The sequence below is a fragment of the Trachemys scripta genome, chromosome 1, assembly GCF_013100865.1.
Source record: "Trachemys scripta elegans isolate TJP31775 chromosome 1, CAS_Tse_1.0, whole genome shotgun sequence".
Taxonomy (NCBI): Eukaryota; Metazoa; Chordata; order Testudines; family Emydidae; genus Trachemys; species Trachemys scripta.
Genome location: NC_048298.1, coordinates 55,377,209 through 55,389,654, shown reverse-complemented (window position 1 = coordinate 55,389,654; position 12,446 = coordinate 55,377,209). Strand labels below are relative to the sequence as shown.

The 12,446-nt window shown below is 35.5% G+C and overlaps 1 protein-coding gene across 1 annotated transcript in view; it reads right to left on the bottom strand.

Annotated features, from left to right (window-relative positions):
* ARID2 (AT-rich interaction domain 2) overlaps positions 1-12,446 on the bottom strand; it is a 166,616-nt gene that overhangs the window by 77,435 nt on the left and 76,735 nt on the right. Inside the window, exons 4-6 of the mRNA XM_034769978.1 lie at positions 6,601-6,734; positions 5,432-5,650; positions 1,924-1,991 (exon numbers count right to left, since the gene is read on the bottom strand). Coding sequence (XP_034625869.1) covers positions 1,924-1,991; positions 5,432-5,650; positions 6,601-6,734 — 421 coding nt within the window. The remainder of the gene's footprint in view (positions 1-1,923; positions 1,992-5,431; positions 5,651-6,600; positions 6,735-12,446) is intronic.

The following is a 12,446-nucleotide window of genomic DNA, read 5'->3' as shown; positions in this document are numbered from 1 at the left end:
GGAAAAGAGGTTGAAATTAAATTGGGATTAGCCACCACATTAGTACACAATGGTGCAAAACCTTACTATTAACTGTCACTGTAGGAAACATGATAGGAGAAGTGAATGATGACCCTATCAAAATAAATATTTGCACCTGGCAGAACAAGTGACAGACAAACCAACATTTACAAAAGAAAACCTGAACAACAAGAGCAAGAAGAGAGCACAGATCTACGTAAGAACCATTTTGCTAATTTTATAAAAGTATAAGCAACCCAAAAGAGAAAAGAACAAGCACGCAACCTCCTGCTCTTTCCAACACAATGCATTTGTTGTGAGTCAACAGAATAACAGGGGAAATTTAAATTTAAAAATATCATCATTTTATATACAGAAGCAGAGCTGCTATATGAAATAAATAACTTCCTGTGGTGGGATCAACAAACTGCTTAAAATAAGATTCTATGAAAAAAATGGATTATTGTAATATATAGGTATTTTTAGATGTGGTATTAGTTTATGGCATGCCTTCAAAAGTGTTTTACAGTAGTGTGGTACTATATACCATGTAACATTTATAAATAGATCCTTGGAGCACATCCAAGTTTCTTATTAGTAAACCTTACTGCAACTATGCTGGTTCTACTTAACACCCAATTAAGAGAGTTTATTAAAACCATCTGTCTACATATACTATAATTATTTAAGATGATATAATTTATTATATGTTTGTTAATTACAATTCAATATAATTTCAAATGTTTACATATCTAGACATAGCACCTGATGTTGTTCTTCATTAACTATTACACAAACTGCCTCAGTTTTAGGGGATAGCAAAACCAGAAAAGCTAGCTATTTTTGAATAAAAATTTCCAAGTATAATATTTCTGGACATCTGTCTGACAGAAAAGATGAAGACAAAGACCACGAGGCACAATTTTTGACACTTAACCTTAGTATACTTTAACATACGTCCAAGCTCCAGTCATAAAAAGTAATGCCTATTTTCTTTATTCTCAATTTTATTCTTTTGGGAGAGTCCACCTATTTTTATTTTAGCAATGAAAAAAATTTAATGGGCACTACCGTTACCCAATTTGGCCCAACATTAAAGTTATGTAAAAACTATCTTAACACAATACATGAACATAAAAATTCCTCTGCAATGTCTGTAATGCAAATATTGCTGCATTCAGTTGATATATTAAAAAGAAAGAAAGAAAGAAAGAATTTGAGCAGAAATCAGACTATAAACTGAAGTGGAACTAACTAGTCTAATCCCCCACCCCTCACTGGCCATTTCTGTCACCAGGAAATAAACAGCAAAAATTACCAAAATAAAACATTTTTTAAAATTCTTCCCATTTGAATAATATAAGTTATTTGAATCCTTCTTAAGGAAATCTGTTGTGTTATATTAACATGATAGAATCCCCTTAAGCAAACATAATGAAATGTCAAATCCCTTTCATATATATTATATTACACGCTACCGAGCACCATACAAATATTAATCCAGGACACAGAGAAAGTGTTTACATATAATAGAAGTGTAGCCAGAAGTAATTTTGCTACACATTAATATAGCATATCATGCCCTCTAGTGGAAAAAAAACAAAAATGTCTTGTGCAAACCTAGCTACTATAATGTAAACTCCTAATTGAAGGGCTTGTTTAAAAAAATTCTGTAACCTTTGTCTATTCTACAACTCACCCTTCCTTTTTCTTAATGCTTTTCTTCCGACTTACCCCCAAGTTTTATCACAGATATCCTTGAGTTAGTATGCTACTATATTTTCTTGAAAGCAATAAACTGGAAAGTAGTTCAAAGTCACATTCTGGTACAACTTATGTGAAAACCATTTTGATGCTTTAAGAGACTTAGACTTTGCTACTGGCAGTGCACAGTTTAAAACAGTTTCATAATTTCAAAATTACCTTAACAAAATCTCTATCAGTTTTCTCCTTCCATTCGTCTCCAAATACAGTAGAAAATGATCCTAAAGCTTTAAGCATAAAAAAAAAGTGTCAAAATGAGCTGAACATTTTCATTTGATTTTCTACCAATCAACAATAGAAATAAAGATTCAACAATACTACAGATCACTCAGAAGTTTTCTTTTTTCGTCGAGTAATTTTGCAGTAAGATGTAGTAAACCACTGTAATCGCTACTGCAATACACTCAACTGACTGCTGTTGCAGTACTACAGTTTATTAAGGCACAAGAAAATATTTGAATGGTTTAAACTTTGTGTACCTTTGCCTTGTATCTTAAAGAGCCATGACATGCTTTTCTAGAATTCTTTTGACAAAAGTATGAAGTGGTTTCCTAGCTTTAAATCTCATGTCAACAACTAGTTTTTTCTTGTACATAGTAAAGTGTAAAGATGATCTCAGTTGTTTAGCATGGTGCTTAGGCAAAACTTCCCTTGAAGCTTTCAAGAAGCCAACACAATGGCTAGACAACACTATCACTTACTAAAATATTAGTATTTTACAAAGAAGCTTTATGATAATTCCTGGCTGCTTTGGTGGAACCGGTAAATAATATTACATCAAATTTTCTGGCCTATCACTCTTTGGAAGCAACGAAGGTTAGTTCACAGGATTTCCCTTGACAGGAAAATAACTATTTTGCAGCTTGGAAGTCTGCGATTAGTGTCAATATGAAGTTGTATAAAACAGTATTTAGTTCACAGTATATTTTTATTGTGAAAAATTGTTACAATTTTCAGCTGAAAATAATGAAGCAGCATTTGACATCTTACAGAATCCAGGACCAAGGCTTCTGCACCATTTGGCATGCAAGGCCTAATTAAATATTTTGAGGATACAAACAAGTTATTTAAAACAATCCTACTGACAAGATGGGGAAAAAAGGTTTTGTATTCCCGTCATGTTCTTAGGTTACATAAGAGAACTTGAACTTAAAATGAAAAACGAATGTTAAAAAACTGAGACAGTACTCCTGAAAGAGAGAGGCTGTCCTAAGACATGCAAGGTAAGAGTTATCTCAAATTTTCAAACTGGAATAAATCCTAAGAGGTTAACAAAATTGAGAAAAATATAACTAGAAATGTTACATCACAAAAAAGAGAATTAACACAATTCACAAACTATAATGATGAAAACTATATATATGCTCTGGAACAGGGGTCTCAAAGGTGTGGCCCACCGAGTTATTTACTGCAGCCAGCCAAGCTCCCCGCCCCCCCTGAGTTATTTCCTGCAGCTGCCAAGCTCCCCAGCATGCCATGTCCCTGCTCCTCTGCCTAACTCCAGGCGCTTTCCAGAAGGGAGGTGGGGAGGAGCGGGGAGCCGCTCGTTCAGGGGAAGAGGTGGAGAAGAGGTGGGGCAGGGACTTTGGGGAAGGGGTTGGAATGGGGGTGGGGAAGGGGTGGAAAGAGGCGGGGAAGGGGCAGAGCCTCATGGAAGGGGTGGAGTGGGGGCGGGGCCAGGGGCAGCGGGGGAGGAGAGGTGTCAGTGATGTAGCCCTTGGGCCAATGTACTAGTCCCCATGTGGCCCTCGTGCTCATTTGAGTTTGAGATCCCTGCTCTACAAAATAAGTATTCCCTCACTACATGGATAGGGAAATAGGACACATCTGTCTTTTGCATTGATCAGACCCTCACTGCTGGATGTATTAGAGAGTAGCTGAAAATAAAATCCTTCTCCTAGTGGAAGAAAAGAACATGTCTATTACAAATTTGCCTCTCTCAAATACCAATGATTATTCATTTACTATTGTTAGCGATGGCCTAGAACTTTACCTCAAATACTTCTCAGCTGAGGAAGACCATAACACAAAGAACAGCTAGTACAGGACACCAATGAAACAATCGTATGGAAACACAGGCTTGACCTTCAAAAGTTAACAATGGAGGACTAGCCCTGAGTGTCCAAAAAGGCATGAAACAAAAGAACATTCAAACCTTGCTGAAGCACCTTTCTCATTTCTATAAAAGCTACTTTGAAGAAGGAATTGTCCTGACTCTCAGCAGAGTGACCACTCAAATTCAGACTCTAAGGATGGGCCTCTGGGAAGGATTAATTAGGGAACTAAAATTAACTTTAGACACTCTTTAAACATTCCTTCCACTTGGGAGTCCTTGTGACTAGCACAGATGCAGACAATGTATTGGTCTGGTCAAATGTGAGGGACATCCTATTAAGAAAAAACACAGTAAAAGGACAGACACACAACCCAAAAAATCTGAAGGAGAAATTAGACCAGCACTCATATATTACTGACATGAAGAACTTTTTACATACTACAATTGATTAAGGAAATAAAAAAGTTGATAATATTTTTAAAAATGAGTATATAATGTGCCTCACATATACTCTTCCCCACAATTGAAGGAAAACAGTAAAAAGATAGTAATTTTGATGCAGTATTTTGCAAGAATATGTACACGCATGCATGCGTGTGCACGCACACCCACACACTGTATCTATTATTAGGGGCATCCCAAAATATTCTTTAGCTAAAGAATGCTCATTTGAAGATTTATTTAGATAAAATTAACTTTGGAAAACATTACTATCTCTTGTTAGAGAAGCTTTGTACATAACAAAAATTAAAATAGTGAATGATTCCTTTTTTCCATAAGCTAGGAGTTATATTTTATCCTACTGTCATTCAGTGAGATTCCAGAATGGTTCGGTCATATATTTGCTTACAAAAGAACATAAAGCAAGGAACAAGAAGGCCTAACAGCCAACACACTGGTCAATCTACCCAGGAGCAATAATTCAGTATTGAAATAGTTTTGTGAAATACAACTTCTTAAAATACTAAAAATGCAAGCTGGCCAATTAAATATTTCTTAAATCCAGACTGAGATCATTTTAATGATATTGAGGTCTGATTTCTAAATTTCACTGTGCTTAGGAACTAACAAATCTTTGTTTTATCAGAATATAAACTCAGTGTGTCATTTTTATGAGATGCTTCTTTCTATTTTTAATATGTAATTTACATCACAATGCACATATTTTAAAAATCAACAAAGTCCTATGCATTCATCAGGAAAACAAACAAACACATACGTCCTGACATCAGAGGCTAAATGGAAATCTAATGCTAAACATTTATCACTGAACTCAAGTAATTTAAAAATACCACTGAAAACCCAATTCTTAAGTTTCACTAAATTAAACTGTTAAATGATAAAGTCTCTAAAACATATATATATGCTAGCTGAATAAAAAGGTAATTTTAATATTCAAAGCCTGACATGAAGCACAAGTTATGAAATAATTAAAAAAGAAAACTAAGTATCAAGTTAATTTCTCTTCAGTAAATTATTTAAAATTTACTATAAATGAAGAATGATGATTATTCAAAATTGAAAGAAGCTACAAAAATATATTTGCAGCTTTCCTGCTCAGATATTAAAAATGTTATATACAGTAAAAATAGAATTCAACTTAAAACTTACTGTCATCAAATACCCCAGCATTAGCAAGCAGTAGAGTGATGATTTTAGGGTCCTTTTCAAGCTGCATGACATGCTTGCTTTCATTTGACAGAAGAGTGCACACATTAATAGCAAAGTCCACTTCATTCGGGAGTCCAGATAACAGTGAAAGCACCAATTTATTATAGTCATTTGGCGAATTAAAGTCCATAGACAGCCCATAGCTTTGACGAAGATAATCTAACCAAGACAAAAAAAAGAGTGAGAACAATGGTTCTGCAGCCAAACTAATAAAATGAATATTCTGGCTGACATAGTAAGTAAAATATCAATAATTCTCTTTAATTTAAATAATTCATGGCATTAAACCAACTTTTCCAACATTTCATTTGTTTTTTTCCATCTTTTTTTGGGCCAGAACATTGAGACCATTCCCATCGGATATGGATCTTGCCAGTTAGTTATTCATTTCAGAATGGAACATTGCAATATACGCTCTACTAGAGGAGAACCTTGAAAACCACTTAAACTTCAGCTAGGACAGAATGCAGCCCAATTATTTAGAGATACAATATTATTTATTTGTATTATCATATCACCTAAGAGCCCAGGGCCTAACTGTACTAGGTGCTGTACAAATACAGAACAAAAATAGGCAGTCCCGGCCCCAAAGAGCTTACAATCTAAGTGGACTGTATTGGCATCAAATTTGTGTCTGTGTTCCAGTCAAGATTTGCATTTTGATCTGAAGAGCCCCATATGGTATGGATTCTCTGGCTACATTATAGACCACCGGGCTCCTCAAGTTGTAACCCAGAAATTGAGATCAGCAGAACCCAGATTTAAACATCTGTGAGCTGCAGGGAGACCATTATTGGTGAAAACTCTGAAATTCGCTCCTTAACTTGGCCCAATTGATCCTGAGTTTGTTGATTTTCAAAGAATATCACTTCAAGGCCTATCTATCTGTTTACCCAAACTCTGGAGGAATTGGGATTATTTATGGATTTGGAGGTTTTCTTGTTTTTTGGGTAACAGGAGAAAATATTTTTGTTAGATAATGATTTGACTGACATAAAGTGTTGATGTTTTTTAATAACACTGTAAATGCATTTAAAGACTGCCCCAGTTAAAACATGGAAAATTAAAATAAATATCACAACTATCTTTTTCTCAAAAATGTAATTTACCTGACACACTGTGTTGTTGGTAATTGTAGGAAGATGGAATTGCACCTATAGGAAGTTGTGGCTTTGGATTGCCTGGTTGTACCTCATCATCGTCCTCCCCAAAATGATGTACTTTCTCGTACTTTTCTAGATAGCTGAAATTAAGAAAGCAAAGATTTTTAATATTTATCATGCAACTAACACTCCTGTCCTCTAAGAGTTGAACTGCTGAAGGAAACAGTAGCAACTGCAGAAAAAGAGGTTAGTGAAAGCAATAGTTAAACTGTGGTATAAAATACAAAACCATGAATCAGACTGACAAAAGGTGATACAGGCAAATAAGTGGAATCATGATTTAGATATGACATTTGTTTATATTTGCCAACAATACTCCTTAGCTAAAAATTATAGTATAACTAGCCACCTTGTAACTAAGCCCATTTTCTTTTTCTGTGGATTAGTTTTTGCTTTTGTTAACTGACATATTTTTGTATGTGCTTTTATTACCTGCAGGTAGAAGTATTTACAAATTACTACAAGAAATTTCATCAGAAATATTTTACATAGTTTACCATTAAAAGCATAATATGGCAAAGAGTAGGCAACACAGACATAATCAACAGGTTAAAAATAGTGGTTCATAAAGAAAATACTTGGAATATAAATATGCTAAATTCAACAAGTGGACACTGAAAATGCTAAGACTCAGTAACAAGCTAAATGACACTATTGGAACTCCGTTAGAATCACTCATGCAGTAATGCAGACAGAATGTGATATTTTAAGAGGTGACAGGCTATGTCAAAAGGAGTAGGAAAATAGAAGCTATACAGAGTCATGGCTGGATACATCAAATTGGTGGTAACAAGGCAAACTGTTAATGTACAGGAACTCGTCTCTTAACAATGTAGTTATGTTCTTGAAAAATGCAACTTTAAGTGAAACAATGTTAAGTGAATCCAATTACCCCATAAGAATTAATGTAAATAGGGGAAGGGGTTAGGTTCCAGGGAAATTTTTTTCGCCAGATAAAAGACCAAAAAAAAAAAAGGGGGGGGGGGGGGGTTTTAAAAAAGACAGTAGGGGGTGTGTGTTTTTTGGGGGGAGGAGGGGGGGGGGGGGAGTGGGGCCTTGGGGGAAGGGGTGGAGTGGGGGCAGGCACATGCTTGGCACAGCATTTGACACAGTGTGAGAAAGGGCGCTAAACTGTGGGCTTCTATGGTAATGACAACACTTCTGGGTTTTGACTTATAGGTGAGGGTATTCTGGGTTTTGGTGGGGGTATTCACATACTTTTGATTGATCAGAAAAACTGAATGCCTTTTCTGGGATCTGAAACTTCATAGTCACTTTTCGTGGACCCCTTAGAAAGTCTGCGGACCAGCTGAAAACCATTGGCCTAATTTTAAGCATGTGACTATTCTCATTGATTTTAATGGGACTACTCACATGCTTAGAATTAAAACCATGCTTAAATTCCTTGCTGAACCAGAGCCTAAAATAAGTAAACATATCTTTACATTTCAACCAATATAATTTTCATAATAAAAAGCTTTATTAAAGGTTAAGTTAATCTCATAAGAGGAAGAAAATTAAGCGTTAAAAAGGGCTGTGAGTAGGTGTTGCATAAAACAATTATGATTAATCAGACGTACAGTACTTTGAAAACATAAAGCACTATGTAAATGATAAGTATTATTAGATGACCCACTGCTGGGAAACCATCTTTATTACATAGGTTCCATCTGGTGAGTTAAGGACCTAGCAGAAATCTTAACTATATCACTTTGCTTTTGCTGATTAAAATACATTTATATTTAAATACTGTTGCTTCTATATTTCTTCAAAATATAGATCCTCGCTGATGCTCTTTACCTTTTCATTTAAATGTCTGAAAAAGAGCAGACCCCAAAAAATTATGAGTAACTGAATTTTCTTTCCACTTGATGTCAAATATCAACATTTCCCCTCCCACAATCTTTATGACTTAAATTTCAGTTCTTCCCTTACAGCTCATTTTCCTTCCGCTTCTCACTTCTTTCCCTCCCCTTGAGCCCTTTAATCAAAATTTCAACCAAATACTATTTATAACTTTCATATGTCAAGAGGTGCTTTTTAGCATGTGCATTTTCACAACGCTGCTCTGAGCAAAATGAAAAAATGACTGCAGCTCCTTTTTAAATAACTTCACTCTTTGCTGGAGTGATGGGACATTTAAAAAGACTAATACTTTACAAAAGCCCACACAATTACATACTTTCAGGATTTCCCTTCCTTCTATTGTATTTTACCAAAAGAGATACATCACAATAGAAGCTTTACTTTTCTTTATAATCAGCCACCATCAAAATGTATTGCTCCAATCACTTCCATTCCCTAGCAATGAATTGTTATGCATCCTATACTGAGTGTTGCATCACTAGATGCATCAGGCAGGAAGAACACAAAGATTGGAGGCGACAGTTTTGTTTTCCAAAGCCTTGTTCACTTTACAACCTTTAAACAATTTTCTGGTAATCTTTTTTAAATGGTTAATGCATTTTTTTTTTAAGAGAATGTAACAACCAAGTCAAAGAACCATGTGCAAACCCTCCACAAGAGGTAGCCTTGAACAATGCATGGGATCAAATGGTCTTAAAGTAATGGGGAGAGATGTACTGAATAACTATGTAAATTGCTTTTCCAGTAATACAAAAATTAACAGCATAGCATCAATAAATAAAGTGATTACTTCTATATAAACAGTGAGATTTGGTACATTCATTGCTAAGTGTACATTACTAAAAAAAAGAGCACAAAGCTGTACTAGAATGGTTGACCATTCAGACTGACAGACAGGAAACAGTGTGATGAATCATGGATTACTTGTCCCATAATTCCACACATTCCAAAATATATCTCAACTGGTTTTCCAGAAGAACGATTTGGCTTTAAAACAAGGCTTGAGATGAATGGGATAAAGCATTAATCTCCAAATGTGAAAGCTAAGAATTTATGCTTTCATATGATCTGAAAAAAAAACCTCATCTTTCCAGTCATATAAACCATTCATTTCTAGCTCTGGGGGTTTTGCAAGATATGTAAACTTAGATCATGTTCTGATTACCATCTTCTTTGAATCCAGAAATCATTTAGTGATCTCTAGCCGAAGAACCATTGGAGTTAGACACAAGTGCTTTATATCATCTGCCAGTGTAAATTCCCAGCTTTCTGAGTTAGAGATTAGTACTTTACATTCAGATTAGGGCTGTCGAGATTAAAAAAATTAATTGCAATTAAGAGCACTGTTAAACAATAATAGAATACCATTTATTTAAATATTTTTGGATGTTTACTACATTTTCAAATATATTAATTTCAATTACAACACAGAATACAAAGGGCACAGTGCTCATTTCATATTTATTTTTGATTACAAATATTTGCACTGTAAAAAACAAAAAAAAATTATTTTTCAATGTGCCTCATACAAGTTCTGTAGTGCAATCTCTTTATCATGAAATTTGAACTTACAAATGTAGAATTATGTAAAAAAAAAACAACAACCCTGCATTCAAAAATAAAACAATGTAAAACTTTAGAGCCTACAAGTCCACTCAGTCCTACTTCTTGGTCAGCCAGTCAGTCAGACAAACAAGGTTGGTTACAATTTGCAGGAGATAATGCTGCTCGCTTCTTGTTTCAATGTCACCTGAAAGTGAGAACAGGCATTCGCATGGCACTGGGCTGGTCTACATTAGGGGGGGAAATCGATCCAAGATACACAACTTCAGCTACGCGAATAGTATCTTGGCTCGAATTACCTGGGGTCCACACGGCACGGGATTGATGGCCGCAGCTCCCCCGTCGACTGCGCTACTGCCGCTCACTCTGGTGGAGTTCCGGAGTCGACGGTGAGCGTGTTCGGGGATCGATATATTGTGTCTTAACGAGACGCGATATATCGATCCCAGATAAATCGATTGCTACCCGCCGATACGGCAGGTAGTGAAGACATACCCACTGTTGTAGCTGGTGTTGCAAGATATTTACGTGCCAGATGCACTAAAGATTCATATGTCCCTTTATGCTTCAACCACCATTCCACAGGACATGGGTCTATGCTGATGATGGGTTCTGCTCAATAACAATCCAAAGCAGTGTGGACCGATGCATGTTCATTTTCATCCTCTGAGTATGTCACCAGCAGAAGGTTGATTTTCTTTTTTGGTGTTCAGGTTCTGTAGTTTCCACATCGAAGTGTTGCTCTTTTAAGACTTCTGAAAGCATGCTCCATACCTCGTCCCTCTAAGATTTTGGACAGCACTTCAGATTCTTAAGCCTTGGGTTGAGTGCTGTAGCTATCTTTAGAAATCTCACATTGGTACCTTCTCTGTGTTTTGTCAAATCTGCAGTGAAAGTGTTCTTAAAATGAACAACATGTGCTGAGTCATCATCCGAGACGACTATAACTTGAAACATATGGCAGAATGCGGGTTAAACAAAGCCAGAGACATACAATTCTCCCCCAAGGAGTTCAGTCACAAATTTAATTAACGCATGATATTTTTAAATGAGCATCATCAGCATGGAAGCATGTCCTCTGGAATGGTGGCTAATGCATGAAGGGGCATACGAATGTTTAGCATATCTGGCACGTAAATACCTTGCAATGCTGGCTACAAAAGTGCCATGTGAACGTCTGTTCTCGTTTTCTGATGACATAAATAAGAAGTGTGCAGCATTATCTCCCATAAATGTAAAGAAACTTGTTTGTCTTAGTGATTGGCTGAACAAGAAGTAGGACTGAGTGGAGTTTTAGGCAATAAAGTTTTGCATTTTTTTTTAGTTTTGAGTGCAGTTATGTAACAAAAAAAATCTACATTGTAAATTGCTCTTTCACAATAAAGAGATTTCACTACAGTATTTATATGAGGTGAATTGAACAATACTATTTCTTTTATCTTTTATACAGTGCAAATATTTGTAATAAAAATAAAAATATAAAGTAAAGTACACTTTCAATTCTGTGTAGTAATTGAAATCAATATATTTGAAAATGTAGAAAAACATCCAAAAATATTTAATAAGTTTCAATTGGTATCCCATTGTTTAACAGTGCAATTAAAACCGAGATTAATCGTGATTAATTTTGTTGAGTTAATCGCGTGAGTTAACTGTGATTAATCGTCAGCCCCTAATTCAGATACATTACTATTGGCTGCTAAAAATCACAAGGGGAAAAACTATTGTACAGGTGCCTAGATGGTGAATCAGCATACATATTTTTAGGGACATTAAATATTTCCAGCCTCTGGTTCTGGATAAGTTAATAAGCAAATGTCAGTCCCTGGCAACTATTCTAATATTTTTTCAATTAAAAAATATTGTTGAGCTCTAATTTTAAAAACCCAAAAGATTAAGAAAATCCAGTGCTATGGAAATTAGATTTCTTACTCAGCTTCACCAAATTCAACTTACCAACTTGCCTCCTGGAGCAAGTTAAAAACAAACAAACAAACAAAAAATAAAATAAAAACAGGTCAGTAAGTTTGTATTAGTTTTTCCATCATTGTCACAATAAGGGAAAAGGTATATTAAAACCTGGCCTGTTAAAGACTGCTTTCACTCCCAATATTGATAGCAAACGAGGCACAAAATCAAGCCTTCATCCTGAAGACTCTTATGCACATGCTCAATTTTACTTCCATAAGGCCTCACTGAAATCAAGGAAACTTACCCCACTGATTTAGCATTAGGATCATGAGTAGTCTCAATTATATCAACACGATTACCCCTAGTAATAAAATTAAGCCTGTGTTTTCAGGATCGGGGGGACCAGCCTTAACCTTACATTTCCTGATTTTTGCTGGTTTGCCTCAAAAGCG